This window comes from Rutidosis leptorrhynchoides, chromosome 2, assembly GCF_046630445.1.
Source record: "Rutidosis leptorrhynchoides isolate AG116_Rl617_1_P2 chromosome 2, CSIRO_AGI_Rlap_v1, whole genome shotgun sequence".
NCBI lineage: Eukaryota > Viridiplantae > Streptophyta > Magnoliopsida > Asterales > Asteraceae > Rutidosis > Rutidosis leptorrhynchoides.
In genome coordinates, this window is record NC_092334.1 from 625,187,349 (window position 1) to 625,206,119 (window position 18,771).

Below are 18,771 nucleotides of genomic sequence, written 5' to 3' on the forward strand. Positions count from 1 at the left end.
CTCTTTGGAAGGTTTAGTTGTGCTGTTGTAATGCAATTGATATTCTTAATCACATAATATTCTGTTGGGGTGCAAACCTATCCCACATAGGAGGGAGACAAAAACAAATGTATGCATATAAGTCTAAGGGGAAGTCCCTCTAATACCAATTGGTTTTAGAAAAGGATGGACTCTTGGGCTTATATTACAGGACATTGTGTTTGGGCTATGCGATCTTACAAATGGCATCAGAGCTAGGCTATAGCCCGATATGGTGGACGATGGTGGCGCACCCCTGAACGCACGGTGCGACATGGCACACCCCTCAGTTTGCCAACGATAATTGAGTCATGGTGCCTTATATCGAAAGTCTTCCTTTCCAAGGCGTGGAAGTGCGGCGTGTCCCGATGGTGAAAGAAAAGTGAAAGAAAGAGATCGGCGGTATAAGAGGCGTGTCCCGGTAGTGAAAGAAAAGTGAAAGAAAAGAGACCGGTGATATAAGATGGCGGGAGTATCGTTGAAGGGGAGGCTCGGTGATGTGGTTTCGGTTTGAGGGGAGGATTGTTGGGGTGCAAACCTATCCCACATAGGAGGGAGACAAAAACAAATGTATGTATATAAGTCTAAGGGTAAGTCTCTCTAATACCAATTGGTTTTAGAAAAAGGATGGACTCTTGGGCTTATATTGCAGGACATTGTGTTTGGGCTATGCGATCTTACATATTCTATCTTAGTTACATGTTTTAATAATTTAATTTATTTGTTTAAACTATTTTCCCTACTGTTAAGTAATCTTTTCTAATAACTGTATTTCGTTCTAACAGATTTACCTGTAGATTAGAGGACCCCATGCATGTTGAAGGTGAAGATTTAGGTTGAGAGGTTCTTTGTGAATTTGTTCACTTGGACAACCAAAAAGAAGGTATAAATTTATAGTTCCATACTATTTCGATAACACGTTTTAAAATTTTTCAATTCGAGTTTATAATTAATCTAAATCTTATAGAAAATAGTTATTTTTCTTCCTGTAGGTGGTGGTTGTATTTGGTCAAATTTGTTCTCTAATTTTCCTTTTCACACATGGAATATAAGAGAGACAAAAAGACATATATGTTACCTCAACATAAAGGCTTGTACGTGTCAGAATTGCTACAAAAAACTCTATATGAGTCATTGAAGATTTTGCATGATGAGTGAGTGGGAATGTGATCTGAGTCAGGTTAGAAATCGCTAGATGAATTTTTGTTGTTCTAAATGGAAGTTACGCAAAAGAAATATTGTTTTAACTGTACTAGGCCAAACAATTGAACCTGAAGATAGAGTATTTGAATTTAATGAAGGTAACTTGATCATTTTTAAGTTTATATTCGTTGGTAGTTATGTTTGCCTTCACTTCAAATTGAGGGTGAAAGGGTTGATTTACATTCCAGTCCATTTTAGCTATGGCACGACTCCCGTCTCTTTGTTTTTGCCATGTCTTTAGTTAAACTAAAAATAAAACAATTATGTGAATGAGCAGGAACCATTTAAATTATATGGAGGATAATTTATACGATTTTATCTGGAATTTTCATTCAGGTTTAAATCTGTTATTCGTTTGTGGTCTTCGTAACGGTAATACATTTTATGGTTGATGCTTATTTCAGCTTATTTCAATCGATAGGTATGTATTATCTTCCAAATTGAGCTATATTTGGCTATTACAATGTCTAGAAGCAGCCCTTCATAGAATAAACAAACCAAAAACAGCTAACGTGAACACCATCTCCCAAAACCAACACTTAGAAGCAATAATAATTATATCACAACTACACACTAACACAACACATCTTCATTGTTGTAGCTGAAGGAAGCACAAGTATGAAGAAAGAAAAGGGAATAGCAACTCATAACGAGGAACACAATTTTTCATTATTGTGAAAATGTATTGCTGGTACTAAGTAGCTATACAGGACATTATAAAGACACTATCTAAATGTATCAATAACTTTGATGTTGGCTATAATATTGATGTATCTATTCTGATTATACGGCCTTATCAATACTACAAACGAACACCACATCGTGCTTACACGAATACAGACCGTCACCAAGCCGCGACAACGTGCGGCCCGACTCATTTCTAGTTTATAGTATTTTCTATTTGTATATATTATCATCATATATGCTATTTACAAGAGTTGAGGTGTTTCCATTTTATTGGCTCAAACACAATTTCGTTCCTATTCACACCAAACTACACTCACACAATTCTTTTCTTTTCCCTTTTCTTTTTTTCACCTATCAAGAAATTACAAATGTATCCATTCCCCACCTACCATGTCTTATAATCTCTCTTTTCTTCATATACTCATATACATGCAATGTAGTACTATCAACATCCAGTTACATAAAACATTGGTGAAATTTGATGTTACTAACTTTTGACTTTCATTTTAAACAATTCATAGAACATAGAAATAATTATTAGAAATATAACATTCAAATGCCTTAATTTCCAATATATATATATATATATATATATATATATATATATATATATATATAGTGGTAGGATCAAGAGGGAAGTAACCATTCGGGGGGAAGCAAAAACTTTTTTTTTTTTCGTTTTTTGAAAAAACTTTGTTCACGAATATTATAGATGAGATGAAAATATGAACATTTAGTAGAGACACTTTGTGATAAATGTTTTTATTTTGACGGAAAAACGCTCGAAGAAGTAATATATAACAATTATCGTGTTTTTCGAGCGTATTTTGAGGTTTTAGCTATTGGGGTTTAGATATTAGGGTTTAGATATTAGGGTTTATAGGGTTTAGATATTAGGGTTTAGAAATTTAGGGTGTAGGGTTTAGATTTAGGGTTTAGATTTAGGATTTAGATTGAGTTTTTAACACGAACGGTTTAGGGTTTAGGGTTTGGTGTTTTGGGTCTATGGAATAAACCCTAAACCCTAAACTCTAAATCGGGCTAAATTTTACTTCACAAAACATGGAAAAAAACGTTCATATTCTTCACGAACAATATTATCTTGAATGTTATTTTTGTCGATCGTTTTCCCGCCTAAATAATAACATTCATCACGAAGTGTCTCTTCTAAATGTTCATATTTTCGTGTGATCTTGATGCCGGAAAAAAAATTTAAAAAAAAACGAAAAAAAAATTTGCTTCCCCCCTCTTCCCCCCGATTGGTTACTTCCCCATTGATCATGCCCATATATATATATATATATATATATATATATATATATATATATATATATATATATATATATGATCCAAGATTTTCAATTATTTACAATACTTAAAAATTTTTATTAATATTATATACAAATACAAATATACATTATACAATATATTACGTAGCGCGTTACCCTTTTCTCTTGTTTTTATTCATATGCAACTTTAATTTATCAAGATTCATGTCATTCAGTTTACATAATAAGTATTTGGTAGTAGTATCAAGATTCATGTCAAGCAGGTTGGTAAGTGAATATATCTTAAATTTGTACTTTATATTTTGGAAATACAAACATTACATACATATACATATATGGGAGTAATTTTTTTTTAAAAAAAATTGCAAGACTTCTATTACCAATAGTTTTATACAGTCATTATGCAACTAAATATATATTCACCTACCAAATCAATCATATATTTAAGACGTGATTTTGTATAATGTATGGGGTGTTTCAGTCTGTTGTAATGGGGTTTCACAGTCTGTTGATCACATTCAATTGGTAATAAAAGTCTTGGGAAGCACCTACAGCTAGGGGGTGTTCATAATATCCGAATCCGAATCCGGAATCCGAATAATTCGAAAGCCCGATCCGAAAATACCCGAAAATTAGGATATCCGGATTTTCGGATTCTCGAATCGATTTTTCGAATTTTTCGGATAATCGGATAATCCGATATCCGAAGTTAAAAAGACTGATTATTAATTATTATAGTGGCCCATTGGGTTTCCATTAGTGGTCCATCAAAATATCAAATAGATTGCAGCCCATCAAAATATCAAATAGATCATATCAGTTCACGATTCAAATAATTAAACGACTTAATTATGTCAAAGGTCCTTAAAGTTTACTCTTTTTTCATACTATACCTTAAACTTTTTTTGTTTCATGCCAACCCTTAAAGTTTTAATTTGGTTTCAGTTTGGTCCCCAACCCTAAAATCTGTTAGTCATCTCCATTAGTTTTCTATCATGTGCAGCCCCAACGAGGGTATGATTGTCTTTTGCTTGTCTGTCTTTTATAACATATGGATACCGCATACCGTAACATAGGTATCGTATCTGATAAATCATCAACCTTAATTTCTAATTTCTAACTCACCTTCACTCATCCAATCTGTGGTTTGCATTTAGTTTTTTGGTATTCTGCTAAGTAAATTTGAAGTTTGTAAGGAATGTGTCTGAATAATCTATACGTTTTTTAGGTTTGTATTATATTGTAAAGAAAAGGCGTTTAGTTCCTTTAGATGGATCTCTAAGTTCCTAATTCTTGATATTGATATCCTTGCTAATAAGTTTCCTCCCTCTTATATGTCATAAATCCTTTTCTCTTGTCATGGTTTTTTTAGATGGATTTTAAGTTCTTAATTCTTGTATTCATATCCTTAATTGACTACCATAACTTCGATGTTTATGAAAAACATAATTTTGCTTCGGTGAGACAAAACAAGTATCTTCAAAATCTTTCAAATATATTTCGTTTAGTGCTTATTTTGGTTTTTATTCTCATTTTTTTTGTTGTATCATTCATCTAGTTATAAGAAAAGCTCTCAAGTCATTTTCTTACAAACATATGAATATTCTGCAAACTGAATTTTCTGATCATGTGGAGGCAACGTGACAAAAGTTATTGACTTTTCTGTGGGTGTGCTTTTGGCCTATCGATTTTAATGGGCAACGGAGTTATTGTAATGCAGCCTCTTTATTGTAATAGAGGTGGAGAAATGGGCGGGTTGGATAATGCAACATCTTTATGTCTATCATCTCCCGAACGAGCAAATTCGTTTTTTTTTAATATCTGAGTTGTTTGGGAGGATTTGAGTCTTTTGGCCAACAATTCTATGGATGTATGATGTAGAAACGAATTATCTCGTTCTTTAGTTTGATGTGGCCTAGACTATGCAGCCATAGCAGTTTAATCTTCTTCTTTTTATAGATCATTCTACTTATTCAACATCATCGACTTTTTTTTTGGTGCTCTATAGTTGTCATATTTGAAGCCTTGTAGTGCTACCTTTTGGATGGCCCATGTGAATATATTCTAAGTAAGTTTGTTGACTTATTTTTGTTATATATATGTTGTTTTGATTGATTTATAATATATTCAAATAATACATACACAAAATAATACTCGTATCTTTCAGCATAAAGCTTCTTCCTTGTGTACATATTTAAGATCGTCAATGTTCTTTTAGATATATCTATTTTTAAAACACAGTTTTTTTTCTTGGTAGTTGTTACGCTTTGTATGCCCATGTCTTTTAGTAACAGGTTGGCTGCTTTGATTTCTTGAAAAGTTCCCGATGAAGTAACATTTCCATATACATTGCAGTTTAGGTTTATTATTATTAAACTAAATTAACCGAACTGCCCTCCTATGATTCAGTAGTAACGGTATTGAGTTAACAGATGTTAGTTTTGGGGACGAATTTGAAACCAAATCAAAACATTAAGGGTAAGCATGAAAAAAGAGAACTTTAATGTCTGGAATGAAAAAAAAAAAAGGTAAACATTAAGGACTATTGGCGCAATAAAGTCTAATTAAACATTTAAACCCTAGATCTAAAATTTCAACACCTGTTTCACACTTTCTCACAGTTCACTCTCACGACTCAAATATCTGGAAAATGAAACCCTAGATCTAATCTTCATCTTCTTTCATCTCATCTTCATTCTTCCTCCCTACGTCTATCTTCAATTCTTCACTATTCAAGATTTCAAGGTAAGTTTCATCTCAGCTTCATTCTAACGGCGCATTTTATTTTAATTGATGACCGTTAAAGATATGGATCTAGGTCGATTAGGGGTTTTGATAATGAATCAGGTGTGTATATTTATTTATATACACACATATATAATTAATTATAAGCTTGCTGATTGTTTAATAATTATACTTATACTGAATTAGTGAATTGTGGGTTTTTACTAGAAAGCATTTATGCATAATGCGTGTGTTTTTACTGTCAATTTAGGCTGCAAGTCTACGACTGTAATTTTATTCCATTAAACATGAGGTATATGAAGATACATAAAGCAAATCTTAAATGGTGTATGATTCAACACCATCCAATCACAAGAGCTACCAACTATGACGTATTCTTGAGCTTTAAAATAGGTAATTAAAATCACGTCTTAAAAATGAGCATATATTTATTTCTGTTTCTGCTTTGTATATATTTTTTTGTTGTAAATTGAGTTTTTTGATTTGTTTAATTTTTGTTAATTATATATAACTACTACATATATATTTTTTTCGAAAAGCAAATCATTTATTAAACTCGAAGGGGCCAAGCATAAGCGCCTGTAAGTTCATGTATTGGGATTAAAACAAACAAGATCTCCTTAACTACTACATATATTAAGATATAGTAAATGAGTAAATGACTACAGATGATAGTATGTAATTAGTATAGTATAAGTTTTTATTAATTGTAAAGAGTATGTTCCCAGTAAATATAATTAACTGTAAAATACGTAAACGGTAAAATCCCGGAAGAGACCGAAACCGCGGGGTTGTAGGGGAAGTAGCCAGTATCTGGGCGGATAAAAAAGTGTTGGTCGGAATTCTGTTTTTGGTGGAGTGGAGTTGTATGGGTTTGAGGAGAGAGATGAAATGGTAAATAAATACTATATACTCCGTAAGTTTGAAGTGCTCCGTATATAAATAAATACAAGGAATTATATAAAATGAAAAAAAAAAACCTTGTATAATTTTCATGGTTTCTGCGTCACTTAGGCTGTTAATTTGCACTTGATTAACATTTATTTATAGTTAAACTTGATCTTTTGTGAGCCATATTATGCGTAAAAGACGGAACAATCAAATTCTCCACACTTGCCTTTGTTTGTCCTCAAACAAATCCTCAACTCAAAACAATCTCTACCAAAAGATAACTCTTCATAAGCATATGCAGAATCAAACAATACTTGAAAATCAACATGAAACATAAAATCCTTCGAACCACCAACATGGCTCCCACTTACTATTTCCCAACTCTATATTCTCAAATTATATAATGATTATGATAGCAGCATCTCATCTTGAACGAAATACATCATAATAAGGAAGTCAAAGAACCTCAAACCTCGTAGTCTTCAAATGAACCAAGAGTCAAGTGGGAGTCATCCACTATACGAACTTGAGTTTTAACATAACAAAAGAACCTTGGTACAAGTTACATACTACGCTCTAGTTGTTATTATACTAGAAGCTTTACCGTTAATTCCATCTTCGTTGTAAAAGGTAGGTGTGTCGGGATACCCGAGGATATCCTTTTGGTTCTCCCTGTGTTTTAGGATGACGGCACTCATAGTTAATAGTTAATTATGTTCCTTTTTCACGGTTCTTGAGTTTTTAAAAATGAGGACACTTTTAATGGACAAATGCATTGTGAACTGTTTCTTTTTTATTATATAAACGTCACAAGTTAAAATAATTATTGGTTTCAAAACATAAACGTAAGACAAATGATAACATTAGGAAAGAAAAAAAAAATGATAACATTTTTGTAGTGGTGAGGAGTCCTCGTGGTTACCAAAGTTACATAGGGTTGTCCTTATAACTCACAAACATACCAAAGTTACACAGGGTGTCCTTAACTCCTTATGACTCACAAATAATGATTATATTTGTAAATTCTCTCACATGTTAATAATACGGTAATTTAAATTTGTGTTTTGAATAAATATGATATGATACTCTGTATCATTCATGATAATTTGAGCATATTTTTCTCTAAAATTATAATACAATGAAATATAGTATCTCGTATGCCAACAACAATTATATTTCTAAAATTCTAATACAATGAAATATATATTCTCGTACACCAACAGCAATTATGTGGTCGCGGGCTTCGGATCTTACCCGATTCTCTGTTTCTCATAATCGAATTTAGTTTTAAGAGATTTTTCGAAATGGCACTCATTATTCAAAATTTCGCTCATTCGAAATTGCATAAATATTTAAAATATTTATTTAACGTTGCGTTGTCATTAAGAAATTGCATTGTCATTATTGAAAGTTGCATAGCCGTTATTCGAAATTGCAGTCATTAATTGAAATTGCATAGCCATAATGAAATTGCGTAGGCATTTAATGAAATTGCTTATAAATTGGCATAGTCATTACTCTAAATTGCATAAGCATTTACTGAATTGCATAGCTATTATTCGAAATTGCATAGATATTTATTTAACGTTGCATTGTCATTAAGAAATTGCATTGTCATTATTTAAAGTTGCATAGCCATTATTTGAAATTGCATTGTCATTATATTAAATTGCAGTCATGTTTTGAAATTGCATATTTGAATAATGTTTATACAATTTCTAATAATGGTTGCGCAATTTTGAATAATGTATATGCAATTATGATTAATGGCTATGCAATTTTGATTATTAACTGTGCAATATTGAGTAATGGCTATGCAATTTTCAATAATCGCTAGTCCATTTTCGATAATAGCTATGCAATTTTGAATAACGATAATACCTATGCAATTTTGAATAATGTTAATACAATTATGAATAATGGTAGTGCAATTTTGAGTAATGTACATGCAATTTCAAATAATGTTTATACAATTTCAAATAATGGTTATGCAATTTCGAATAACGGCTATGCAATTTTGAATAATGGTTATGCAACTTCGAATAATGTCTTTGCAACTTCGAATAATGTCTTTGCAACTTCGGAATAATGTCTTTGCAACTTAAGGCTTAAAATCACTTGTAAATATTATGAAAATAATAAAAAAGATCGTAAAATTATTTTTTTTTTTTTCTAAAAGGCAGATTGTAAAATTATTATTACAAGTTTTTATTTAGTAGGTAAAAAATGTAAAATTATAATTATATAAAAATTTATAAAACGTTTCTTGTTCCTGAAGAAAAACCTCTCTATATATTTAGTAGCAACTCCATTTGTAAAACAAAGAACATATCCAATTAAATCCAAAAATATTACTTCTAAAATGTTGAAATTTATTAAAACTCTTTTCTTATCAGGTACCACAAATCGTAAAGCTAAACGTGGTGACATGTATTCGGAAAAAAACAGCAAACAAAAAACTAAGTTCATCTCTCAAAAATAAAAACGGGGGTTAGGTCCAGCTTTGACATTGACGTCATTTGGAGCTGGTGTTGTAATGAGATATTACAAAGTTTGGAATCTGGAAACCATTCTCAAATTCATCTACAACAACGGAAGGATCTCAGTTTTTAGTATGAATTTTTTACTCCCTTTCTTTTTTGGTGTTTTTCTGATTATTAATATTAACCGGAAAAAAAATTGTTAGCTTCAGGAGCTATAATCAGCTGTGCAGAAGTCAAAATTGTTAATGTGAAATAAGCTTGTAAGAGTGTCAACGCTGGTCTAAAGTCGATGTTGAGAGAGGTTGGTAGAATGGAGAATTATCAAGTTACTCGCATGGTGATAAAAGACATCTTCAGTGATGAAAAGGTTAGAAGAGAGGTGCAGGACGAATTGATCAAAGTAACTTTGAATGTACCCGGTAATATTTGCTTCATTTCATTCATTGGTATTATATAAATATATTAACAAAATTTTGGATCAACAAATTTTTAAGTTAAAAATTTGGGGTTTTTTTATTTTGCCCCCAACCCAAAAGTCTATCATGCAAAAGTATGATATTATAACTTGTAGTATGCTTATTTTGGATAGTTTAAATCTAATTTAGTGAAATTAGAACAAGAAATTTGAAGGCTAAATTTGAATTCCATCAAAGTCGTATTCAATTGTAGATGATCTTTTGAAGAAGATGACCATGTACTTTTTATAGGACTTTTCATTTTATGACACTTAATTATCAAAAAGTGATTGTCTAGTCCTTTAATGTTTTCTTGTAATGCTCTTCTGTTATGTTGACTTTATTAATTCAACCCTTATCAATTTAACCTCAAATGGGAATTTCAAAACGACAAATGTGAACTTAATATCATAAATGCCATCTACAAGCTAATATCATACTTGTAATATTTTTTCCATGTGAATCAGGAGAAGCCGGTGAGTACGCCTCAGTCTCAAATGCCATATACAAGCTAGCAACGGCAGAAGAAGACATCATCAAAGTGACTTTTGAAGAAACGACGCGAGAAGGGTTTCCTTTAGCTACTATCAATTTAGGTGAGCTGAGTTACCTCGAACAAGATGTTGCTATAGCGATATATGGGACACTTCTTATTGTTGAAGGTAATGGACAAACGCTCTACGCTCATATGGTACCACCATTCTTTAGTTTTGATGTTACAACGGTGTACGGGTTCAAAAGGGTCCCAGGAGTGATTAGCGTGTGTTTCCCACCTGCATCCTACCACAAGGACACAAGGTTTTCTTTGATAAGATGGTTTACGTTACTATTGATCAACTAGTAGATAGGTACTAGAGTGATGCAAGGAATGATGTTACAACGGTGTACGGGTTCAAAAGGGGTCGTAGGAGTGATTAGCGTGTGTTTTCCACCTACGTCCTACCACAAGGACACAAGGTTTTCTTTGATAAGATGGTTTACGTTATTATTGATTAACTAGTAGATATCCTACCACAAGGACACAAGGTTTACACAAGGACACAAGGTTTTCTTTGCTAAGTATTTATATTTATAGAGTATTTTATTTATTTCTACCAGCAATGTGGGTTGAAAAAACATGATAAAATTTTTAGGAACTTCAATGTGTATCCACCTGTTATATTCGAAGATGTCATCATGTCAAGTAACGTGTTCACTTTCTAAGGGATGTAATCTCGACCTGTACCTCTTTATATACGAGTAATTATTTAAATTTGTTGCTTTTTAAAAAAAAATGTGTATATCTATATGTTGTACGTTAAATCAACCCACCATGTAACATTAATCCCCCATGTTGTAGTTGATGATAACAAGATGGATGGGTTATGCGCTCTGCCGCTGAAAATTGCTAGCGATCTCATCGCTTGCTTAATAATTAATATTACACACATAATTTACATACACACATTTATATTTATAGAGTATTTTATTTATTTCTACCAGCAATGTGGGTTTTAAAAAACATGATAAAATTTTTAGGAACTTCAATGTGTATCCACCTGTTATATTTGAAGATGTCATCATGTCAAGCTGTGAATTTAATAATAATAGCAGTAACGTTTTCACTTTCTAAGGGATGTAATCTCGACCTGTACCTCTTTATATACGAGTAATTATTTAAATTTGTTGCTTTTTAAAAAAAAATGTGTATATCTATATGTTGTACGTTAAATCAACCCACCATCTAACATTAATCCCCCCATGTTGTAGTTGATGATAACAAGATGGATAGGTAATGCGCTCTGCCGCTGAAAATTGCTAGCGATCTCATCGCTTGCTTAATAATATTACACACATAATTTACATACACACATAATTTACATACATTATTGTTTTAAGTCTACAAAAAGAAACTGTACAAACATTGTCTGTTTACTGCCATTTAACTATATGGCCAAAAGTAAAGGGTTGTCTATTCACTGCCATTTAGCTATATGGCCAAAAGCAAAAGTTGTAACTTGCTTGTAACTTTTAACTTAATAGTTTACCCATTTGACTATTAATTTGTCAAAGCACCACTTTAATCCTTTTCCTTTATAGTCGTTTGTGCGTGACTTGGAGACTAACATTTTGTGCTATAAATACTGTAGGTTTATCAATATAAACTTCAAATTTTTAAATTAGCATCCGAAGGAAATCATTCTAAAGCTGATATAGTTACATGGAACATTTAAGATGTTATGTGTCAGAATCAGAAGACAGCCAACAATTTTCGTATTTAGTTAATGTACTCAATAAATGGGGATTTTATGGTAAAGAAATGGAGGTAAGTTTTCGTATTTAGTTAATGAACTCTCGGTAAAGAGCCATATGTGGCTCGTCTGATGACGTGGATTTCATTGTTGGAGAAATTGAATTCTTTTTGTTCACAACAACAACAACAAGAACAAAACCCAAAACCACAATGAGTGGTGAATTCTTTTTGTTCAATGAGCTTGTAATGGAGTTGGTTGCTTTTTGAAGCCTTTTTGTACAGAGTAGGGATTACTGTTGAAAAAAGGGTAACAATCAAGGGACCCACCATCTCGAGGAGCTGTTATTGAAGCTCGGTGTAGAGTATATACGATGCGATTATAGAGATAGGTATCATACGTGTATACAATAAAGGTGTATATAGCTGAAACGACCCTTGACACATTTTCAGAAAACGACATTTCTTTTATATATACATTTTGTGCGGCGCACCAAAATACATAATCTGGCTGCAATTCAGTTTTTGTGAACACAAACCATGTCACAAGTGCATTTACCATTTCACATATACGCAGTCTTTACAAACCTGTTTACAACAACATTTACAAAAACACAATTTACTTCTAGCATTTTTAAACCACACTTGGTAGCTTCAACCCATATATGACAAAACGACAACTTTGACCCAATACAATTACAACCCAAAAGACTCAAATATCGAGCATGGTCATGGGAAAACTACCTAACTAACCGAGTTTCACAAAAGCACATCAAGGTCTCTACTCCACCAAGACTCCCACTAAGCTATCATCCATCTTACCATTGTTCCTTCACGCATCCGAATCTATAAAAAGGAAATACAACGAAAAGAGTAAGCTTACAAAGGTTAGTGAATACAACAAATATATACATACATACATAAGTATATACACGCACTCATAGTATTAACGCAACACGCATAAATCGCCAAATATATAATCACATATGTATTAACACTTACACTACAAGTTTAACATATACCAACACAAAGTCTACACTACAATAAACAAGCACATATGATTAATCATACTCATGATTCCACGTCGACGCATGACTCTAAGTAAACCGACATTCGGTTACAACCGGAATCATCTACCACATGTCGACGAACGACTTTTAGCGAAACCGACGAACGGTCTATTCACCTCATCACCTCAAACATCACTGTCGACATACGACCCATAGTGTACCCGACGAACGGTCATTACTCTATAATTATCATGTGCTTATCGACGAACGATATTTAGTGAACCCCGACGAACGGTTATTTCACTATCACACAACCGGCCACCTATGTACACACATATATAATCATTGTACTCGCCTTGAGTTTCACGCAACAACGTCCCTTTGTTCCGCTACCGCTGACGTAATTCACCTATTACAAGCAACACATAAAAAAACTAAATATAACAATCTAGCTTATTAACCAATTCTTACCAAAACTCACACCTACTAGTGCCATTTAGCCCAAATTACACTTTGTCAACATTTAACCCAACATAGGGTTAACTTCATAATCACTCTTACCATGGTGATTATGCTTACAAAACACTTTAATATCACAAAGCAAGTACACAAGTACGTGTTACACTAAAACATAACATAAACCCTAATTTTGACTCAACTCAAAATCAACAATCAGTTTTGACACACAAAACTAGTCTTATGAGTCATCAAAACCACCAACACAAGTTATATAACAATTCAATATCTAACTCAATGACCAATTTATCTAAAATTCGTCATTTCATCAAATACCTACATTCAAGGGTTTCATACCCAATTACTAGACTCATTAAACCCAAATCCTCAAGATTTAAGGGTTTATCATCACCAATAACTCAAACCCTAACACCAAAGTAAAAATCAAATAATAGAATTCGGATTTAGGGTTACCTCTAGTACCAAAATGATAACTAGTAGCTGAAAACACCAAACTACACACTAATTTGTGTAATAATCACCACCTTCTTCACCAATTAGAGCTTCCTCTCACTAGGTTTTCCTTTCTCTCACTAAAAGGGATAATACTCTAGAATGATTTGGAAGGAATGAGACTTCCAGATCTCAATTCCTGTTTAAAACCCGTCTTTATTTATTTTACACATCCAGTCCCTTAAGTTTTAAAACTATTAAAAAGACCCAAACTTGGCATGACTTACTGATTAGAATAAGTGGGTGTTACAATAGCAGCATTAAATATTTTCACTCTTTTATATATTTGAGTGTGAATATGCTCAAGTTTGGTTCTTGATAAAAGTTTTGTGTAATAAGTGGTTTGTGTATACATAGTGATGATGTTTAAAAAACCATTTGGTAAAATTCAGAAACACATTTCAATTACAGATCACTCCAAGTTACAAATATATGAAGAAGAAAGCACTATAAACACAAAAGCTAGAATCACAAAGCACAAATTTAAACAAGCTTGTAACTTATGGTGTTGTTAGGTAGATATTCACATGAACAATGGTTTCAACGCCATCAGTAGTATGATCATTCACTTGAGGCAGACTCTCAATCGTCGCGTAACCTTTCGCTTCTTCGTATTTCCCAGTTCCACCAATCACAGCAATATGTGATATCTCAGAAGCTGTTCGGTGGACCCCGAAAAAGCTGATTGAATCGTCCACCTCGTGATCGCTACCGTGAAAAAGTGTTGTGAGTGCGAAAGTGTGACTACTTCCATCCAATGAGCTCGAAAGGTAGAACCCTTGTCCACGGCCAAGAACACCGGTACCAAGCTCGTGTCCTTCGGTTAGTTCATTGTCAATAACGGTGATGGACCCGAACATGAGTTGTTCGAGGGTTATTCCAGCTGGAAGTTGACCGGCTGAAACGAACGGTAAGTTATTTCCTCCTTTGACAACGTTGTTGTTGCCGGTGTTTTGGAGGACGGTGTTGGAATTTGGGTTGTTTTGGTAGTTGTTACCGGTGAAACCGGCTAAGAACGGGAGGTTGTTGTTATTGACTATACCGTTAATATTGTTTAACGGGACTCCATTAGTGATTGGGAAAACTTGGCTGTTGGGAGTAGAGAAAGGAACCGCGTTAGCGTTTGAACTGGCTACGATTCCGGTAACCACCCTGCTTGTAGCATGAGACCCACCTAAAACATCGTGCATGAAAAAACTCAAAGTCGGGTGTTCAACACCTGCAACAGCACCACCACCTGTGGCACCAACGGCTCCCGAGCCTCCTGTGGGTGTGGCACCTACAGGGGTGGCCACTGGTGCCACATTAGTGGCAGGTGCGTTGACTGTAGGTGCTACATTAGTTGGTAGAGGGACAGTGGGGTCCACGACTGGTGCAGGTGCTACGGTTGTTGGAATTGGACCATTTGGTAGTGTAGGTGTAGGGTCTTCCACGGGGTTGTCGATTTCGTCTATTGGACCATTTGTGTTTGGTTGGTTGGTCGGAACGGGGGAGACAGGAGATACGTCATCTGTCGTATCTATCAAAACGCGGGCCGCATCGGAACATTGTAGAGAAACAGCTAGCAGAAAGATACAAAATGTGGTTTTGAGAATGGTAGAAATGGATAGCTTGGTATTGGCCATTTGAATGTTTTTTTGTAACGGGAAAAGGGAAGATGTGTGTTGTTTTTATGAAATGGAATGTATGCATATATGGGTATATATAGTGGTTATTTGTGATGATGAGAAATGGAGTTGTTTGGTTTGGGGTGTTTTGGGTAAACAACTACTGCTTTATACACACATTTGGTCTAATTGAACAACTCAGTACTTTGGTTTGTTTAGTTTAATGAAAAGAAAACATCCATAAACGTACAGATACATCATTTTATTTAATTTTATTCTCTGAATACATATTTTATCTAGTTTCTTACGTTATTATTTATTATTATGATATTATGATGATGATTTTTAAACAAACACATATGACAGTGGACAACTATACTATTCAATATAGTTATTTTTATTATTATTCTTACCCGTTCAAGACTCGCAAATTTGCGGATTTATTTCATGGGTCAGTTCAAATATGGTATTTTTAATTTAGTTACTCCGTAGTTGTTAAGAACTATTTGTTTGTTAGAATACAATTGAGTAAACACACGGTAGTTTGAACGAATCCTTAAATACATACGCATTGCAAATTTGCAATAAAGGTTGTTTGCTTTATTGTAAGTATTTTTTTGGACCTCCTTTAAAGTGAGAGCGAGCAGTTTGCTCTATACATACTTTCAATTTCAAATCTAAAATTCAATTAACCAATAAAATTTCGTTATTCATCATTCATCATTCAATTAACCAATGAAACATTAGTTATGGAAGTGTTAAGATTGTTGTTAAAGCGATATATTAATGAAAAACTGACGTGTTCAGGTATCATCCAAATTGCAGTGAGCAACAAATTGTAAACCTTTGTTTCGCCGACGGTCTTTCATATTTGCTACAGCAGATCATGGTTCCGTTAAGATTATTAGTGATGCATTGGAAGACGTCAAATTATGGTCTGGGCTGATTCCGAGCGGCTGAGCCTTCCCAAAGTGTGGCCTTTTTCTCAGGGGGGGGGGGGGGATTGTTGGGGTGACCTTCACCCCTTTTCCCACATCGGTTGGAGAGGCAAAAGCAAAGGCCCGTATATGTGGCTTGATACCTCTTCCTCACATCAACTGGTATCAAGAATATGATATTTGCAACTCTTCGTTTTGAAGAAGGTCACCTGTCGGTTAGCTATCTAAGGGTTCTCCTTATCTCCACTCGGCTAATGTATCGTGATTGCAAATTCCTTGTTGATCTAGTGAAGAGTAGAACAGAAGACTAGAAGAATAAGTTTCTTTCTTTTGCGGGCAGAGTTCAACTCATCATCTCGGTTCTTTAGGATATGCATGTTTATTGGGCGTCGGTGTTTATTTTGCCGGATGCTATCATATAAGAGATTGAAGTGTTGATGCGCTGGTTCTTGTAATGCCAGAGAGGTATGAAAGGTGAAATGGAATACTCTTTGTTTGCCAAAGGATGAAGGTGGACTTGACTTTTAAACGGTTGAAGTACTGGAACATTGCTCTAATTTCTACTCAACATCTTGTTTCACAAACAGTCATTATGGGTGTGATGGATCAATACTCATAGGCTTTCACAAGATCAGTTTTGGGAAGCATCCGTCACTGCCAACGCTAGTTGTAACTAGCGAAAAATCCTTCAAGTAAGGCATGTTGTGCGTGATAATTTTTTCCACAAATTGGGTAATGGTTGTTCTACCTCTGTATGGTATTAATAGGGCCTGTAATGCAATACGGCCACGGGGTAATATTGTAGCTTAGTATGCAATTGTTTGGTTTTCGTATTGTATCCCGGGACATGCTTTTCTTGTGTGGCTCCTTGTCGGTGAACGTCTTAAGACTCAAGATAAGCTAAAGCAATGGGAGATTAATACGGCTAGAGCTATGGAGTGTGTGTTGTGTAAAGATGAACCGGATTCGCATAACCATCTATTATTTGAATGTCGATCTGCGTCTCAAGTTTGGAGTCGTGTCCAGAATGAGGTTCGTATGCAGTTAAGTGGGAAGTGGAAAGAGATTGTGGAAGAGGATACTTCCTCAGCAAGTAGAAATATTACTTGTATCATTGAAGCTAAGCTTGTTTTTGCGGCATCAGTATATTACATCACTACAAGAACAAGCACTTATAGGGACGACACTTTTCGGGACGAAAAAATGTCGTCCCGAAAAGTCCACTAATCTACAAAACAAAATGCTTCTTGACCAACTTTTCTGAAATCTTTAACTTTTTTTTCGGACGACTTTTTAGGGACGAAATGTCCCTAAAAGTAATATTCATTTTTTTTAATTTTCCGGGAAAAATTTGGTTCCAAAAGGCACAAAATTTCGCGTCATATTTTATCGGACGACATGTCGTCCTGGAAGGTCGTCTTTTTAATAAAAAAGGATAGGACGGAGCTGCAAGTGTTTGAAGCTATTTATGGAAACAAGGCTGGTTTGGATGGTTCTCGAGTGTATGGTTCGAGTGTTTGGGTTTCTATCATCAAGTTATGCCAAACCCAAAAGTAATGGTACCATCCCTGATAATGTGCTTCGTGTTAAACTTGGGAATGGTTTGAATACTCGCTTTTGGGTTGATAACTGGTTAGGGAATGGGTCACTGAAATCTAAATATGTTAGACTATATCATTTGGAATCCAACAAAGATTGTTTAGTTGCGGAGCGGTTTGTTAACAGTGATTGGAGATGGGAATGGTCCAGTGCGCATATCGGTTCTAGGAATGCAGCTCTACTGCAGTCCATGGTTGCGGAAATTAACGACATTTCTTTGTCAGGTGTCGAGGATTCGTGGGAATGGATTATAAGTGAAGATGGTCAATTTGAGGTAAGTTCTACGCGCAAGTTCATTGACGACTTGGTTCTTTCCATCGCTAAATTTTCTACTAAATGGTGTAAGTTGATCCCTCGAAAGATTAATATATTCGCTTGGAGACTAGCCAACGATCGATTACCTTCTAGACTCAATTGTTCAAACAGGGGAATTGATATTGCAGATTTGAACTGTGTGATAAGTGGTCAATCTCCAGAATCGGTTAGTCACGTTTTTTCGAATGTCATCTTCCTAAACAATTATGGAGGGCTATTAGTATTTGGGTGGATGTCCGCTTTCCGATTTTCGATAATTTGCAACAATGGCTCTTTTGGCTTGTAGCATGGAACAAAAGTAAGGAGATCAAGAACAGGTTATATGTCATCAT

The 18,771-nt window shown here is 34.3% G+C and overlaps 1 protein-coding gene and 2 long non-coding RNA genes across 4 annotated transcripts; 2 read left to right on the plus strand and 1 right to left on the minus strand.

Annotated features, from left to right (window-relative positions):
• Positions 1-458: 458 nt before the first annotated feature.
• On the plus strand, positions 459-1,947 carry LOC139893597 (uncharacterized). The gene is made up of 3 exons (XR_011774631.1): positions 459-901; positions 1,011-1,319; positions 1,823-1,947. It is a non-coding gene; the product is annotated as an uncharacterized lncRNA (long non-coding RNA).
• Positions 1,948-5,823: 3,876 nt separating this feature from the next.
• LOC139893598 (uncharacterized) lies at positions 5,824-10,288 on the plus strand. 2 transcript variants are annotated; one of them, XR_011774633.1, is made up of 3 exons: positions 5,824-6,044; positions 6,193-6,335; positions 10,239-10,288. It is a non-coding gene; the product is annotated as an uncharacterized lncRNA (long non-coding RNA). The 2 variants fall into 2 exon arrangements; XR_011774632.1 differs by lacking the exon at positions 10,239-10,288 and having other exon boundaries at positions 6,193-6,348.
• A 4,192-nt stretch (positions 10,289-14,480) lies between these two features.
• LOC139893599 (dirigent protein 24-like) lies at positions 14,481-15,605 on the minus strand. The gene has a single exon (XM_071876760.1). The coding sequence runs from the start codon at positions 15,603-15,605 to the stop codon at positions 14,481-14,483; it is 1,125 nt and encodes a 374-aa protein (XP_071732861.1).
• Positions 15,606-18,771: the final 3,166 nt, after the last annotated feature.

Bases quoted from the DNA above. Each gene is read 5' to 3' on its own strand.
- LOC139893599 (XM_071876760.1), bottom strand. From the start codon at position 15,605: ATGGCCAATACCAAGCTATCCATTTCTACCATTCTCAAAACCACATTT.